This window comes from Trachypithecus francoisi, unplaced genomic scaffold (genome assembly GCF_009764315.1).
Source record: "Trachypithecus francoisi isolate TF-2019V2 unplaced genomic scaffold, Tfra_2.0 Lachesis_group3, whole genome shotgun sequence".
NCBI classification, from domain to species: domain Eukaryota; kingdom Metazoa; phylum Chordata; class Mammalia; order Primates; family Cercopithecidae; genus Trachypithecus; species Trachypithecus francoisi.
This window is the reverse complement of record NW_022681468.1, coordinates 98,191,837-98,208,971: the sequence shown is the minus strand read 5'-3', so window position 1 is coordinate 98,208,971 and position 17,135 is coordinate 98,191,837. Positions and strand designations below refer to the sequence as shown.

At 58.1% G+C, this 17,135-nt stretch overlaps 1 protein-coding gene across 4 annotated transcripts; it reads left to right on the top strand.

Moving 5' to 3' along the window:
• Positions 1 to 762: 762 nt before the first annotated feature.
• FURIN (furin, paired basic amino acid cleaving enzyme) lies at positions 763 to 16,209 on the top strand. 4 transcript variants are annotated; one of them, XM_033188977.1, is made up of 16 exons: positions 763 to 886; positions 8,344 to 8,679; positions 9,044 to 9,142; positions 9,251 to 9,346; positions 9,686 to 9,814; positions 9,920 to 9,996; positions 10,309 to 10,397; positions 10,914 to 11,086; positions 11,520 to 11,732; positions 12,200 to 12,300; positions 12,421 to 12,524; positions 12,617 to 12,734; positions 12,842 to 13,021; positions 13,432 to 13,556; positions 13,667 to 13,777; positions 14,023 to 16,209. In XM_033188977.1, the coding sequence occupies exons 2-16, from the start codon at positions 8,503 to 8,505 to the stop codon at positions 14,613 to 14,615; spliced, it is 2,385 nt and encodes a 794-aa protein (XP_033044868.1). In that variant the 5' UTR covers positions 763 to 886; positions 8,344 to 8,502; the 3' UTR covers positions 14,616 to 16,209. The 4 variants fall into 4 exon arrangements, with proteins under 4 accessions (XP_033044868.1, XP_033044867.1, XP_033044870.1 ...); XM_033188976.1 differs by lacking the exon at positions 763 to 886 and adding an exon at positions 4,158 to 4,422; XM_033188979.1 differs by lacking the exon at positions 763 to 886 and adding an exon at positions 4,512 to 5,037.
• Positions 16,210 to 17,135: the final 926 nt, after the last annotated feature.

Sequence of the window (17,135 nt, the reverse complement as noted above, 5' to 3'; positions counted from 1 at the left end):
ACACACACACACAAATACAAGTGGCAGGCGCCTATAATCCCAGCTACTCGGGAGGCTGAAGCATGAGAATTGCCAGAACCCAGGAGGTGGAGAGTGCAGTGAGCTGTGATCAGGCCATTGCATTCCAGCCTGGGCAACAGAGCGAGACTCTGTCTCAGAAAAAAAAAAAAAAAAAAAAAACATAAAACAAACAAACAAAAAGAAACTATGAGGATTGAGTGATTCACATTTCTGAATCAACAGAGAGAAGGAAGGGCAGCAGGCTTGTTGAAGCTGGAAGGTCAGGGAGGTCGCAGACTGAAGAAGATCGTGGTGTGTCCCAGGTACCTCCATGCAACCCTACTAGAGGTGGTCTCTGGCTTCCTGTGGACAAGCTCTAAGGGATCCAGCTATGGCGCACCACAGCCCAGCGTTCAGCAGCTGCTCAATGAATGTCTGCCAGGTGAGACCGCACCCAAAGCATTTATTAGGTACATAATTGTGGCAGCACTTGCTGGCCATGGAAGGCAAGGCAGAAGACAAGGAGCTGGAGCTGGTGGGAGGAAGCCATTAAGTCAGCCAGTGGCTGGGATGCAGCAAAGCTAGGCAGAAGGTAAGCGCAGACCTACCCCAGTACGTGAGGAAAATGAGAAGGGCTGGCCATGTTAGGATCCAGTCCCAGCGCGACCAGATATGTCACCACCACATCACTTTTAGCTCCTCCCCCCACCCACAGACACCCTATTTGCCTGTCATATAAAGAAGGTTTTCCCAAAGTGGTTTAGCCAGAACTGGAAGAGCCCCGCCCTGTGAAGGGATAGGAGCCTGACTGTTGCAGCTGCAGCCTGTGGTGGGGAAGCAGCAGCGGCCAGGATGAATCCCAGGTGTTCTAGAGCTGGATGGTGAAGTATGGATATGCTTTATTCGATTTCGCATTGACTTAAAGGTTTAATTATTTTAGGAGTTCTTGTAGACATTCCTGAAAAATGCAGGTAAGCAAAAAGAAGAAAACAAAGATCGCAAATGTGACCCTTTCACTCGGAGAGAACACCAGTGGAATTTTGTTGGGCATCCTTCTATGCAAGTCTGAATGTTGTGTAGACATTCTGCTTAAAACGAGGTGTGGGTGCTGCTGCCGGAGGCTTTATTTGCTGTGCCTGAGGTGGGCCAGAGATTTCACAGAGGACTCCCAGAGCACCCCAAGGAGACAACAGGAGCACTTGGAGTCAGGATGACTGGGTGGATTTAGGACTATGTTACTCTCAGGAGCCTCCCTGGATTAGCCCCAAATCAAGGATAAAGAGAGGCCTAGCTGAACTCTTCCTCCCAGAGCCCTGCTGGGAAAATGGGAGCCCCTTTGCAGCCCCCACTTACCCATCAGGCCCTGCTCCTCCCACTCATCTCCAGACTTCTGTCACATGCCCAAGTCCTGCTAACTGTTGTGTAAAACTGATAAGGTGGGATCCAGAGGACCTTGGGCCCCTAGGGCCCCAAGTCAGGAGACCTGGGCTCCAGGGCCAGTTGAGAGTGATAAAGAGAACAATACCTGCCCACAGGACTTGTTGCAATGAGATAAAGGCAGAAGTCACCAGTTGTGGTCAAATGGGATTTTTTCCAGTGAGGTCTCACGGAGAGTGGCTTTCAAATTCTTTTTAGCAGCAGAGTTGTTGTAAAATACAATCTCATGTGAAACCCTAAAATATGAGACACTCTGGGTGAAGCAGAGAGAGGTGCTTACCTGCTCAATCCTGTCCTCATTCCTCCCTCTGAGGGATGCACCTCCGAGAACCCAGTTTAGAGAATTTTGCCTTATGCCAAAGTCAGGATTGAAGAGGCAAGCTGGCTGGGAGAAACTGGGAAGCTGCACTTCCCACCGCCTCTGCCTGGGTGGCAGCCATCTGAGCCTAGGCTAGCCCTTCCCCCTCCAAAGACCCACTGCGGGCTCCCCTGGGGCCAGCCTCCAGAATGGGTGGGGCACCTGAAGCAGCAAGTATTGCTTTTTTTTGGGCTGACCTTTCTTCTAGGCCTGAGGACAAGTGGGAAGATAGGTGGGGCCAGCCCTGTCCCTGTTTCCCCTCAATGGAGTTCTCTTGCTCACAGCCTAAGGAAGAAGCGTGACTCACTTCCTGCCTCAGTCTGACTGCTGGAGTATTGTTCTCCCAACTGTGGCTGGCACTACCCAGTGTGGCCCCTACAAGTCTTAGTTCCTTGGTGGAGGGGAAGTCCCCACTTTGGGACAAGGCCAACTGGACTTACCTTCCAGCTCAACTTTGAGGATCTGGCATTGTTCCTCCAGTTTCCAGTTTTTGCAGTGTTTCTAAAGGTGCCCGAATCGTACCTTTGAATGAATGGGATCGGCATTCATTAAATATTATCTCCATTTTATAGAGGAGTAAATTGAGGAAGTCTCTGATAAATTAACTTGTCTAAGGTGTCCCAGTAAAAAATAGTGCCCCAGGGATTTGAACCGGTTTGCTGATTTTCATCAGTTGCCTTAAGAATTACCATGATTTAACCTCTCTGGGCCTCAGTTTCCTCCTACATAAAATGTAGACAGTGATACACCAAAGGTACTTAAAGGAAAATGTACTGTACCCACTTCATGGGGCATGTGGTGAGGATAGAAGGGGTTGACACAGGAAAAGAGTTCTCAATGGTGCCTGGCTCACAGAAAACACTCTGGATTTTTTTTTCTTTTTCTTTTTTTTTTAGACGGAGTCTCGGGCTGTCACCCAGGCTGGAGTGCAGTGGCCGGATCTCAGCTCACTGCAAGCTCCGCCTCCCGGGTTTACGCCATTCTCCTGCCTCAGCCTCCGGAGTAGCTGGGACTACAGGCGCCGCCACCTCGCCCGGCTAGTTTTTTGTAATTTTTAGTAGAGACGGGGTTTCACCATGTTAGTCAGGATGGTCTCGATCTCTTGACCTCGTGATCCGCCCGTCTCGGCCTCCCAAAGTGCTGGGATTACAGGCTTGAGCCACCGCGCCCGGCCGATTTTTTTTCTTTCCATTACCCGGGAACCTGTGTTCAGGAGGCCACAGGCTGATCCTGTGGAGCCAGGTTATCTCACAGGAAGCGAAAAGAGTTGGGCACAGGCTGCTCTGCGACCTTGGAATAACCCAGCTTGGAAGCTCTTGGCCACATTTTCCTTCTTTTCTTTCTCAGCTCAAGCAGCGTCGGCCTCAGCCAAGTAGCACAAACGTTTTCTAGGGCCCAGGGAGGGAGAGGCTCCGGCTAGTATATTGCAAGTAGCTTGGATTCAGGTTCTGCCAAACACCCCAGTCTCCTGCAGGATCTGAGGTCTGCTGGTTGTGGAACTTTGGGCAAATTATTTAAACGTTGTGCGCCTCAGTTTCCTTATCTGTAAAATGGGATTAATAATGTCAGCCTGACAGGATTATGTGAATCAAATCATGTACATAATGAGGAGATAATATAAAGTGACTGGCCTGGTGCCTGGCAAGCGGTTGGTGTTTAAAAAAAACAAAAAGCTAAAAATATTAAAAGGGGGTGGGTTACTTCTGCTCATATATCCACCTGTCTATACAAATGCAGACGAAGTCGTGACTCCTCTAACAGTAGGCCCAGAGGAGGCTGGCCCTGCCGCTGTGCAGTCCTCCCTCGACCTTGGACTGGAGGACCCCAGGTCCGCCGTCCCTGGGCACTTAACCCGGTTAGGCTCAAACTCGTGGCCCAGGAGTGGGGAAGAGGGGGGCGGAGAGGGTCGGCCCCCCAAGAGTCCGGCCGAGGCAGGGCTCGGAGTGCCTCCCCCAAGCCTTTCCCCTCGGTTCCGAGTTCGGGTCTCCGCGGCCGTCTTCCCAGGGAGCTCGCGGGGCGAAGAGCCGAGCCCGGGGACGGGGGCACTGCAGCGGCGCCTCGTGCCGGGCGGCCGCGAGGACTTTGGGATCGCCTGCCCCACTTCCTACCTGCCCCTACTGGGAGTCGGAGGCAGCGGGCGCCCCAGAAGGCCCTGCAGGGCCGCCGCTCGGGGCCGGACACGCTGGGGCGCACGGCGCTGGGAACGCGGGCCCGGGGCCGGGCGACATGGGCGGCAGGCGGCCGAGCCGGAGACGGCGGTGGCGGCGGCCGGGGAAGCGCGGAGGTGGCGCCGCGAGGGGGAGGGGCGCGGCGGCGGAGGAGGAGGAGCCCCGGCCGCCGCCGCCGCCGCCGCTGACAGCGGCCCGAGTAAACAAGCCGCGCCGCCGCGGCCCGGCCGCTGCCCCCGCCCGCGCCGGAGCTGGAGCCCAGGCCGAGCCCTGCCCTGGTCGCCGGCCGGGCCGAGGCCGCGCCGCCGCGCCTCCCCGCCTCCGCGCCGTGACGCTGCCGCCGGGCGCGGGGACCGCGCCGAGCCCAGGCCCCCGCCGCCGGGCTCTTCGCTCGGCCGAGAGGCGCCCGAGCCGCCGCGGCGCTCGCCTGTAAAAGTTTCCCCGCCCGGGCTCCCGAGGGTAAGCAGCGAGGGCGCGGGGCCCAGGGCCCGGGGAAGGCAAGCGCGCCTGGGAGCCGGGCCGGAGGGGAGCCGGCCGGCCGGGCCGCTCTGCCCCAGGAGCGAGCTCCGCGGCCCGGGTGCCCGGGCCGGGGAGGGTCAGGGCACTGGCGCCGGTGCAGCCCCGACCCGGGTCCCCCGGGGCCCGGCTGCCCGCCCGCTTTCGGGAACTGGCTCCGGGGCCGGCCCCGAGGGTGGAGCTGCCGGGAGCAGACAGGGCGCTCCGCAGCCCACCTGAGTGTGTCGGGCCCGTCTCGGACCCCCGGCCCTGGCCGGTACTTTTCCGCGTGAGGCCAGGGCGAGCCCTCTGACCTCAGGAAGCGCCTGCGGGGCCCTTGCTGGGGGTGGGATGGGGAGAAAATTCCGCAGGCGCCGGGTGCTCCCGCCTCCCCGCCGCCTTGGGGGCTGCAGCCGGCTCGCCCACTCCGCGGCCGCGTAGGGCCTGCGTTCCGCCCGAGGAGGGGAGGAGCGGCCGGGGGCGAGGCGGGGGATCCTTCTCCCGGGCCTCGCCCCCGCCCGCACACCTGTGCGGTGAGGACTAAGGTGCGGGATCCGCGGGCGCCAGCGGCCGGCGCAGGTAGGTCCCGGGGCTGCCTTCTGCCGCGGCCTGGCCGAGGCCCCTGTGCCTCCGCGGGGTGGCTGAACCGAGGGGCGGCCTGCTTGCCAGACAGGTCTGACGGCAGTCACTTGTCTGGTCAGAACCCGCTTTCCCATCATCCTCTACCCCATGGCCCCTGAGGTGCAGACCCTCATCCACCGGAGGGTGTTGGAATTCTTATTCTGACTTGGGAAGTGCGAGGGGAACCCAGGTGATGTGGCCTGATGAGAGCGGCTGCTGAGCAGGTGTGGACACAGCATAGGAGAGTAGCCAAGCCTGGCCTCTTCTCAAGCAGAGCAGCCCTCCTTTTACTATTTCCTATACTGGAGCATTTGATTTTAAAAAGGATTCTGTGGCTTTTTAAAAAAAGTTTGAAAGCCGCTGGTCTAGCAGTTTTTACCACCAAGGAAACTGAGGCCCAGGGAGAGGAAGTGACTTGTTAAGATCATCTAGCAAATAGTGGGCAGGGACTGGGAGCTATAATTTCACGGGAGCTTCCCAGGGCGGGTAACAGGACCCTGCGTGGTGTCTCTTCTAGAGGAAGAGACTGATTGGGTGTCCGAGTGGCCCTCCCGTGGCCTGCTCTGTGGCTGTGTCAGAACCAGACCCCCAGTGTCTGGGAAACAGCAGTGGGTCCTGGGGTAAGGCGCAGTTTAAGTGACCCAGAGTGGCTTTCTGTGTCGGGAGGTTCTAGAGCTGGAGAAAAGGGCTCTGCCCAAGAACATAGCCAGGAAGAGCACCCACAGCTCTCTCTGGCCACAGCCTGGAGCAGAGTCCCATGTGAAACAAGATCATGAGAAATACAGCAAGCCTCCAGGTTTGAGACAAACTGGGACTAGAGGGTGAGTCAGAGTCTGGGATGGGGGTGGGGAGAAACCCATTCATTCATTGTTTTCAGTTCTTACTCTTTTCGGGGATCCTCCCTTGTCCCGCATGCTGTGGCAGAGCCGTCTGTGGGGGTCTCATTTTCTGGAAGCCATCCCCACCCTTCACCATGGGTGGGGTTGTTGGATAGAGGGAGGCTGGCCCTCTTTCTTTGGGGGGACTGTTCAATTGCGCCTGAAGCCTGCTTTCTTTCCGAATGCTGCAAGGTAATTAAATAGTTGGTTAATCACTTTTAACGCCAAGCAGCTGCGGCTCCATCTACAGTGTGCTGGAATCTGGGCTAGACCCAGATGAACCCAGCCTCGATTTGGGGGCTCCAGCAGGACTCACAGCACTGTGGTTGGTGGTGGTGGGGGCAGGGGGATAGTTGCGTGACATCTGGATCCAAGAGGCAGCTGTGGTGGCAGGAGGAGAGAGATGAGGCCCTGTTCCTATGAGGCTCTGCCCCCAGGGTCCCACATCCTCTGTTAAATGAGGGACTTGGGAGGAGGTCCCTCCATCCCCTAGGGCTGTGGCGCCTAGCTGCCCAGCCATTGATCAGGCCAGCTTTCTGGAACCAACCACCCAAGGCACCATGGGGCTGTGGTTCCCAGGCCTGCCCTGGCGCCCTGTGGAGTCTGCCCACAGGGATGTGCAGGAGCTGTGTTGTAGATATCTCCTGCCATCAGCTGTCAGGTTATTTTGGTCCAAACTGAAAATACTCCAGGAATTGTGTGTGGAGTACCCCCAGCCTGCAGGGTGGGACTGCAGCAGTCAGGGAGGCCGGTTGTGTCTAAGGGCAGCCTCTGGAGAAGTAAAGAGTTCTCTATGGTGAGCCTGCCTCTCTAGCTCCCCAGGACCTACGTGAGGCAAAAGGTGCCTTTCTTTTGGTATCCGGCAAAGAGTGGCCTTGGCTATGGAAGTGGTAAGGGTATCCAGGGACCTGCCGCTGCTAATGGAACTTGGCACTGATACGGGATACCCCCAGCAGCACTGCTGGGACCTCCCCCAGCTTCCCTCCTTCCTCCAGGGGCTTGGCTTCTGGCTAGTTAGGGGCTCTATGTGGGGACAGTTATGTGGCCCCGGGCAGAGAGGTCCCGCCGTCTGTTTGCTGAAGGAGGAAAAACAACACTCGGACTATTGATTCAGCCTCACCTTGGCGCTCCTGGCTCAGCAGCCAGTGTTTGCCCTGGCTGCCTGGGCTCGGATGACGCAAGACTGGTGGGCGTGGAGCAAGCAAAGGGGCAGCTGGGGGCCTCCAGGCCCAGGCGGGGCAGGGCTTGGTGGCCCCAGCGTTCCCCAGGAAACAGTAAAAACGAGCCTGGGCCCCTGACTTTGCTGATAGAGCCATCTCAGCCGTAGAGGGAGGTGAAGCCCCTGTGATCGCCACCCCGCACCCCCTCAGGACGTGGCCCATAAAAGTACCATCCCACCTAGGGTCACCCATTCTTTCTTCCTAGGAGCTGTGGGGCTTTGCAAATAACTCCTATGGCTGAATCTGCTTTGCTGAACTAGGAAACCCTAGTGAGTTGTATAGATGCCATTAATTTAAAAACCTTGAAAAGCCAACATCTTATTCCTATGTAAAATGTACCTAGGTGATTTGGAGAATACAGTGACACAAAGAAGAAAATAACAATTACTTGTAATTCTCACCATCTTGAGATAACCACTGTTAAGGTTTTATAGCATGTGTCCTTCCAGATTTTGTTTTGGTTTGTATAAATATACATGTATAAATAGTTTTTAAAAAATAAAATGGGATTATGTGTACATACTGCTTTATAATGCATCTTTTTTACCTTGATCAGTTGAATATTTATTCATTTGTTGTTTCAGATTTTGAGTGACTCAGGGCTTGATAGTCTTCATCCTGCTGCTTCTGTTACACTTTTTTTTTTTTTGAGAGGGAGTCTTGTTCTGTTGCACAGACTGGAGTGCAGTGGCGCGATCTTGGCTCACTGCAACCTCCACCTCCTGGGCTCAAGCAGTTCTTGTGCCTCAGCCTCCCGAGTCGCTGGGACTGCAAGCACCTGGCTAATGTTTGTATTTTTAGTAGAGATGAGGTTGTACCACATTGGCCAGGCTGGCCTCTAACTCCTGACCTCAGGTGATCCACCCGCCTCAGCCTCCCAAAGTGCCGGATGACAGGAGTGAGCCACCATGCCTGGCCCTTCTGTTACACTTCTTACATTCTTGCATGGAGAAAGGATTGGGTGGGATTGTGAGGGCATCCATCTGTCCATCTATCTGACTGGCCTCGGGTGCTAGATTTCTTCTGGGGAGTACTTATTTTTTTACCCTTCTCCCCCAGATCTCATTTCAGGCCCCAGTTGAAACTTGAGGTGGGCAGGGCAGCTTTAGTGCATGGCAGGGGAGGAACTGACCCTCTCCCCGCTTTTCTCTTCTTATTCCTCTCAGAGTCGGCACTCCTCACCCTCCCGAGCCCTGCCCATCTCGTCCCCATGCCCCCACCAGTCAGCCCCGGGCCACAGGCAGTGAGCAGGCACCTGGGAGCCGAGGCCCTGTGACCAGGCCAAGGAGACGGGCGCTCCAGGATCCCAGCCACCTGTCCCCTCCATGGAGCTGAGGTCCTGGTTGCTATGGGTGGTAGCAGCAACAGGAACCTTGGTCCTGCTAGCAGCTGATGCTCAGGGCCAGAAGGTCTTCACCAACACGTGGGCTGTGCACATCCCTGGAGGCCCAGCGGTGGCCAACAGCGTGGCACGGAAGCATGGGTTCCTCAACCTGGGCCAGGTAGGTGTTCTTACCTGGGCTGCTGGCCTAGGCACAGGACATTGCCAGGGGGTGGGACCAGAGAAGACAGGGATTCTGGTACCAGGGAGCAGGAACTGTTGGCCTTGTTTGCTCAGGGGCATCTGGGTAGGTGGCATGTTCTGGGTGGCCAGGAGGAAAGCACAGGTGGTTCAGGCGAGCAGCATATCCCAGTGAGAGTGAGTCCTCACGGTCCCTGCATGTTGCTGGGTCCTGGACAGAGAGCAGATGCCCCGCACCCCCGACCGTGGCGAGCCTCTGGTGAAGCCATTGTCCACCCCCGTCCCCCGCCTCCCTGGGGACTGACAGATGGAAAGCCCAGCTCAGTCTCCCTGCTTTATTGCAGATCTTCGGGGACTATTACCACTTCTGGCATCGAGGAGTGACGAAGCGGTCCCTGTCGCCTCACCGCCCGCGGCACAGCCGGCTGCAGCGGGAGCCTCAAGTGAGAGTGGCCCCAGCCCCCTCCTGCTGCCACCCTCCCCCTCCTGCTCTCAGGAGCCCCTCTCGTCTCCTGCTCCACCCACACCATCTCTCCTCCACTCCCCCGCAGGTACAGTGGCTGGAACAGCAGGTGGCAAAGCGACGGACTAAACGGGACTTGTACCAGGAGCCCACAGACCCCAAGTTTCCTCAGCAGTGGTACCTGGTATGCGGCCTTCTCAGCTGCTGGGACCTCCTCCCCAGATGCACCATCCACCCACCATGAGCTCTTGGACAGAGGAGGCTGACTTCGAGGCCTCCTCTGATTCTTTTCCTTTCCTCCTGCTGGGCAGTCTCTTCTGGGCCTATCCTAATAAGCAATCCTGGGGGTGGCCCTCCCAGAGTCCTCTACATTCCCATGGAGTCCAAACAGTCAGTGGCAGCCTTTCAGGAGCAGGGATGGGTAGAGGAGGAGGTTTTAGGGTGGCAAGGGGATTCTTCAAGTTGCCCCTAGCCTCACAAAACCAATCATCTCTCATAAGTGATGGGGTGGGTGTCTCTGCAGTCTGGTGTCACTCAGCGGGACCTGAATGTGAAGGAGGCCTGGGCGCAGGGCTACACAGGGCACGGCATTGTGGTCTCCATTCTGGACGATGGCATCGAGAAGAACCACCCGGACTTGGCAGGCAATTATGTGAGGAAGTGGGGGAGGGAGGCCGTGATCTGTGGTGAGGTGTGTCTAGGGGCTGTCCTATCAGTGAGGTCAGCCTTCTCCTGATGGTGGCCAAATCCTTCTTAGGATCCTGGGGCCAGTTTTGATGTCAATGACCAGGACCCTGACCCCCAGCCTCGTTACACACAGATGAATGACAACAGGTAAGAAGTGGCAGGCTCCTGGCCTCTGCCTCCCTTCTCCTTTATTCCACTGAGGAACAGGGCTGAGCCTGGGTGAGATGTGCCCTGCCTAAAAGGGTGAGGCTTTTTCCACAGTCCTGGCCCACCTAGGGCTCTGAGGGAGGGCTTGGTCAGAGTGGAGATGGCCACAGGCCCAGTGGAGTGTGGGAGACGGGCTGGGCACTCGGGATGATGGGTGTCAGATGTGCAGATCCCTCGTGCTCCTCAGGCCACATCTGCTGGGCCCTGTTCACTCCATTCGTCCTACTCATGCTATGCACTTGGCCATGGCAGGCATGGCACACGGTGTGCGGGGGAAGTGGCTGCGGTGGCCAACAATGGTGTCTGTGGTGTAGGTGTGGCCTACAACGCCCGCATTGGAGGTAAGTGTGGGCCTGGGCCACCCTGTCTTTGGGAGGTCCCTTCAGTGGGATTTTTCCCTGCCCGCTTCCCATCTGGCTAATGCCTGCCACTTTCCCACTGTGGATCCTTTGATCACATGGCTGTTCTATGGAGGGTTCTCAAAGGGTCAAAGACTGAAAGAGTTGGACTCCTGTGGAGTGAGGGTTTCCTAGCAGGAGTCTCCTGAAATCCTCACGACCCATTGTGAGTCCTCATGTAGCAGATCCTTGATCACCAGGCTCCTTTGGGAACCGGAGACTCTTTCTGGTTCAGAAGGTGTGGTTGGGGGCAGGAGGTGTTCTCTTTTCCCTTCTCTGGGTCTTGTCTTTGAAAGGCAGAGGCAGACGGGTAGTTGGGGGTTCAGGGTTTCCCAGCATCAGCCTCCACCTTCCCCTGCTCATCCCCTGGGGTGCAGGGCTGGGTGTGCTCCTTGGGGTGGGAGCCCCGACAGCTGGACCCACGCAGCATCCCTCTTCATGCCCCCTCTTCATGGCCAGGGGTGCGCATGCTGGATGGCGAGGTGACAGATGCAGTGGAGGCACGCTCGCTGGGCCTGAACCCCAACCACATCCACATCTACAGTGCTAGCTGGGGCCCCGAGGATGACGGCAAGACAGTGGATGGGCCAGCCCGCCTCGCTGAGGAGGCCTTCTTCCGTGGGGTTAGCCAGGTGAGGTGGGGATCGGTCCAGCCCATGGGGGCAGGCTGGGTGTTTTTTTTGGTTTATTTATTCTCATGTTTAACTTTACACAAAGCATCTTTATTGAAACATTAAGGGACAAAAGAAAAGTAAAGTGCATATACCACTTGCACTTGGCTAATTAAAAAACAGATTTTTTTTAGAGATGAGGTCTTGCTATGTTACCCAGGCTGGTCTTGAACTCCTGGCCTCAAGCAATCCTCCCACCTTGGTCTTCTGGTCTGATTTTTTGTGTGTCTAGATAGACATATTTGGATACACACTTGATCCACCAGGGATCTCACAGGGGACAGGAGGTTCCCAGAGAATGAGGCCCCAGCCTTCCCAGTTCTCCAGCAGTGTCCTCCTGCCAACCCTCCCTCAAGTCCCAATCTTGAATGACCCCAGCCCACTCTGTCCACAGGGCCGAGGGGGGCTGGGCTCCATCTTTGTCTGGGCCTCGGGGAACGGGGGCCGGGAACATGACAGCTGCAACTGCGACGGCTACACCAACAGTATCTACACGCTGTCCATCAGCAGCGCTACGCAGTTTGGCAACGTGCCCTGGTACAGTGAGGCCTGCTCATCCACACTGGCCACGACCTACAGCAGTGGCAACCAGAATGAGAAGCAGATCGTGAGTCTTACCTGGGCTTGGGGGCTGGGGAAATGGGGCTGCTGGCTGGCTTTGCCCAGCACCCTCTTTTGGAGGCTGTCTGCCTCCACCCCCATGTGGCTGGGTGATAGTGGCTCAGGCATCATGGAACATGAACTCTGAGGCTCTCTAAGTTCTTGGAGGCGGTGGAGCCATCTCTGAAGCCTTTGAAAAGCCTAGTCTCTCCCTAAAAACATACGTTGTTCTTATTCATCTCCAACTGCTAGTTGAACCCCCTTATTCCTTTGGAAAATGAGGCCCAGGAGGGGCTCATCATTAGCCTGTCCACAGCAAGTTAGCAGGGCAGCAGCTGGGACCCAGGGGTCTTGGCCCTGGCTTCTCATACCATCTGTGGTGCCCAGGGCCTGTATGCAGAGGGAGGGTAGGCAAGTGACTCCTCTAGCCCCCTCCACCCATCATAGGCCCCAATATGATTATCTTCCTGGCAGGTGACGACTGACTTGCGGCAGAAGTGCACAGAGTCTCACACGGGCACCTCAGCGTCTGCCCCCTTAGCAGCTGGCATCATTGCTCTCACCCTGGAGGCCAAGTAAGTGGGTGGGGGCCAGGGGCAACCCTGTCCCTACCAGCACTCTCTGTAGGGCAGCCCTTAGTCTCCAGCTGCTCCCAAAAAAGACTGATCCCTGACCTCTCCCTTCCTTCTTTGCAGTAAAAACCTCACATGGCGGGACATGCAGCACCTGGTGGTACAGACCTCGAAGCCAGCCCACCTCAACGCCAATGACTGGGCCACCAATGGTGTGGGCCGGAAAGGTGAGGACAGGCTGGCCCGGCAGGCTGGATGTGGAGTTAGATGGAAGGCACTCTGTGTCTCACAGCTGACCTCACCTTCCCTGTTCCCACAGTGAGCCACTCGTATGGCTACGGGCTTTTGGATGCAGGCGCCATGGTGGCCCTGGCCCAGAATTGGACCACAGTGGGCCCCCAGCGGAAGTGCATCATCGACATCCTCATGGAGCCCAAGTGAGGGCTGGACCCAGGCTGGGAGGGGGCCAGTGGGACCAGAGTCGCAGGGGGTGCCTGCTGGTCCCTCTGGGCCAGGCTGACCATCATGGTGCTCTCCTGCACAGAGACATCGGGAAACGGCTCGAGGTGCGGAAGACCGTGACCGCGTGCCTGGGCGAGCCCAACCATATCACTCGGCTGGAGCACGCTCAGGCGCGGCTCACCCTGTCCTATAATCGCCGTGGCGACCTGGCCATCCACCTGGTCAGCCCCATGGGCACCCGTTCCACCCTGCTGGCAGCCAGGTGCTTGCTCTGTCCCTGCCCGCCCTGCCCATCGCCTCCTCTCACAGCCCGCGTGCTTGCCTTTGCTCGCTCACACGGCCCAGGGGGCGCTGAGTGCTACTCAGTGGGGCACTCTTGGCATTTTGGGAGGGACAGTTTTGTCCTGTGGGACTGTCCCATGTTGCAGAAATCCCTGGCTTGCACCTATTTAATGTCAGTAGTGTGCCCCACCTTGTGCAGTGCCTGTGTATCTTTCTAGAATCCCCTGGTTGAGCATGTCTGGCTTGCTGGGAAACAAGCCAGCAGGCACTTCTGGCCCCATGGGGTTGGTCTGCGTGGGGGAAGGGTGTGTGGCCCATGTGCTATGGGTTAGATGTCCCTAGCTTGGGGTCCCCCAGAGGCCTCAGGGCTGTATGCACTCCCCTCCCCAGGCCACATGACTACTCCGCAGATGGGTTTAATGACTGGGCTTTCATGACAACTCATTCCTGGGATGAGGATCCCTCTGGCGAGTGGGTCCTAGAGATTGAAAACACCAGCGAAGCCAACAACTATGGTACTGGGGGCACTTGGGTAGGGGTACGAGGTGGAGGGCTGGCAGGATCTAGGGCACTGGGCATGGTGCCAGCACTGTCCAACTCTTGCCTCCTCACCACTCTGCAACAGGGACACTGACAAAGTTCACCCTCGTACTCTATGGCACTGCCCCTGATGGGCTGCCCATACCTCCAGAAAGCAGTGGCTGCAAGACCCTCACATCCAGTCAGGCCTGTGTGGGTCAGTAGTGGGTGCTGTTGGGCTTTGGGGGCCTGAGTCTGGGGGGATGGTGGATGCCTGTCCTGAAGCCCAGCTCTAAGAGAAAAAAGTCTCAAGAGACCTAGGGCCCCTGGGGCTCTTGGGATGACCACAGTTCTGGGGCTGGGGGATCTTGGGGATGTGGTGACTTGGCTTGGGGCTGCTATGGTCCTGGGGCTACAGTCTGTTTAACTGACACACACTCGCCCTCTCTCCCACGCCGGCAGTGTGCGAGGAAGGCTTCTCCCTGCACCAGAAGAGCTGTGTCCAGCACTGCCCTCCAGGCTTCGCCCCCCAAGTCCTCGATACACACTATAGCACCGAGAATGATGTGGAGACCATCCGGGCCAGCGTCTGCGCCCCCTGCCACGCCTCATGTGCCACATGCCAGGGGCCGGCCCCGACAGACTGCCTCAGCTGCCCCAGCCATGCCTCCTTGGACCCTGTGGAGCAGACTTGCTCCCGGCAAAGCCAGAGCAGCCGAGAGTCCCCGCCACAGCAGCAGCCACCCCGGCTGCCCCCAGAGATGGAGGCGGGGCCGCGGCTGCGGGCAGGGCTGCTGCCCTCACACCTGCCGGAGGTGGTGGCCGGCCTCAGCTGCGCCTTCATCGTGCTGGTCTTTGTCACTGTCTTCCTGGTCCTGCAGCTGCGCTCTGGCTTTAGCTTCCGGGGGGTGAAGGTGTACACCATGGACCGTGGCCTCATCTCCTACAAGGGGCTGCCCCCTGAAGCCTGGCAGGAGGAGTGCCCGTCCGACTCAGAAGAGGATGAGGGCCGGGGCGAGAGGACCGCCTTTATCAAAGACCAGAGCGCCCTCTGATGAGCCCACTGCCCACCCCCTCAAGCCAATCCCCTCCTTGGGCACTTTTTAATTCACCAAAGTATTTTTTTATCTTGGGACTGGGTTTGGACCCCAGCTGGGAGGCAAGAGGGGTGGAGACTGCTTCCCTTCCTACCCCCGGGCCCATCTGGCCACCTGAGGTGGGCCCAGGACCAGCTGGGGTGCGGGGAGGGCCGTACCCCACCCTCAGCACCCCCTCCATGTGGAGAAAGGAGTGAAACCTTTAGGGCAGCTTGCCCAGGCTCCGGCCCAGGCCCCGGCCCCAGCCAGGGTTCCTGCGGAGTGAAGAGGGGCAGCCTTTGCTTGTTGGAATTCCTGACCCAGGCCGCAGCTCTTGCCCTTCCCTGTCCCTCTAAAGCAATAATGGTCCCATCCAGGCAGTCGGGGGCTGGCCTAGGAGGTATCTGAGGGAGGAGGCCACCTCTCCAAGGGCTTCTGCACCCTCCACCTTGTCCCCCAGCTCTGGTGAGTCTTGGCGGCGGCAGCCATCATACGAAGGGACCAAGGCAAGGCAGGTGCCTCCAGGTGTGCAAGTGGCATGTTGGCCTGTGGCCTGTGTCCCATGACCCACCCCTGTGCTCCGTGCCTCCACCACCACTGGCCACCAGGCTGGCACAGCCAAGGCTGAAATTTTGGCTGAAGCCTGTGCTGGTGTCCTGACCATCCTCCCCTCTTTTGCACCTGCCTCTCCTGTCAGGGCCCAAGTCCCTGTTTTCTGAGCCCGGGCTGCCTGGGCTGTTGGCACTCACAGACCTGGAGCCCCTGGGTGGATGGTGGGGAGGGGCAGTGGCCCAGCCAGCCTCTCTGGCCTCCCACCCAATGCTGCTTTCCCCTGTGGGGATCTCAGGGGCTGTTTGAGGATATATTTTCACTTTGTGATTATTTCACTTTAGACGCTGATGATTTGTTTTTGTATTTTTAATGGGGGTAGCAGCTGGACTACCCACCTTCTCACACCCACCGTCCGCCCTGCTCCTCCCTGGCTGCCCTGGCCCTGAGGTGTGGGGGCTGCAGCATGTTGCTGAGGAGTGAGGAATAGTTGAGCCCCAAGTCCTGAAGAGGCAGGCCAGCCAGGCGGGCTCAAGGAAAGGGGGTCCCAGTGGGAGGGGCAGGCTGACACCTGTGTTTCAAGTGGGGCTCACCATGCCAGGGGCTCATAGGTCACTGGCTCTCCAAGTGCCAGGGGTAGGCAGGTGGTGGCACTTAGCCCCCTCCAACACTGTGCCCTGATGGAGAAAGCACTGACCTGTCATGCCCCCCTCAAACCTCCTCTTCTGACGTGCCTTTTGCACCCCTCCCATTAGGACAATCAGTCCCCTCCCATCTGGGAGCCTCCTTTTCTTTATCTCCCCTAGCCATTCCTGGTACCCAGCCACCTGCCCAGGGGTGCCCCCTCCTCTCCCATCCCCCTACCCTCGTGGCCAGCCCGGCTGGTTTTGTAAGATACTGGGTTGGTGCACAGTGATTTTTTTCTTGTAATTTAAACAGGCCCAGCATTGTTGGTTCTATTTAATGGACACGAGATAATGTTAGAGGTTTTAAAGTGATTAAACGTGCAGACTATGCAAACCAGGCCCAGTCTCCAGTGTGGTACCATTGCTCCTGCATCGCAGCTGAGGATGGGGGCCAGTTAGGCCCACACAGTGGCCTGCCTGCCTGGATGTGGGCCCCAGTCAGAAGGCCAAAGTCCTCCAAGGGGCGGGAGGATGTGCCAGCCCCTAGTGGAAGGAGACTGTGGCTGGAGGCCAGCCCCCTGGGATGGGGCTGGTGACCCCTGGTCCTCAGGAGCTGAGCACTTCACTCCCAAAGTCCTGGTTTCCAGCAGTGTGAAGAACTGGGCCTATTGTGTCTTCCTTGGCTGAAGTGACCTGGCCGCTGCGGGCTATAGGGCTGAGGCCTAAGGTGGGGGCCGGACTGAATCGAGATGACTTGCTGTGAGGAGCCTGAGTCCCAAATGGAAAACTCCACACATCTCCACTCCCCAACCCCTGCCCCTTGATTGCCCCAGGTCTCCCTTGGGACAGGAAGCCCCTGCCTGGGGGTAGGAGGATGGGGACAGAGCCACTAGGACCTGTCCCTGAGAAGCAGCCTCTGTTCGGGATATTTACTTGGAAATTTTATTCAAATGGAAGCTGGCGCCTGAGCCTCTCCTTTGGGAATTCCGTGAGGTGGGGAGGGCTGGGACCACTCTTTCTCTTCTGCAGTGCCCCTGGCCTGGTGCTAGGACCGCGCACCTCTCCTCAGTTCCCCGGGGACACCCTGGGCTTCCCTGGGCCCAGCATCTGCCTGGGGCCTCACCCTGCGCCCCCCCTCCTGACCCCCACTTTGCACCCCTTCCCGGTGTTCCCCGGGCGCTGTCGGGCCCTGGGGGCTGCGGGGCGCAGGCGGCTCTCGGCTGGGCCATTCTTTGCCGGCCCCCTCCTCCCTTCCGTTTCCGTGGCCGTGCGGCCGGCTGGAGGCTGCGGCCCAGCGCGGAGCAGGGGGGCTGGCAGGCGTCGG

Bases quoted from the DNA above. Each gene is read 5' to 3' on its own strand.
- FURIN (XM_033188977.1), top strand. From the start codon at position 8,503: ATGGAGCTGAGGTCCTGGTTGCTATGGGTGGTAGCAGCAACAGGAACC. The intron at 9,815-9,919 runs GTGAGGAAGTGG...AATCCTTCTTAG, and splicing joins CGGACTTGGCAGGCAATTAT to GATCCTGGGGCCAGTTTTGA. The intron at 11,087-11,519 runs GTGAGGTGGGGA...CTCTGTCCACAG, and splicing joins TCTTCCGTGGGGTTAGCCAG to GGCCGAGGGGGGCTGGGCTC.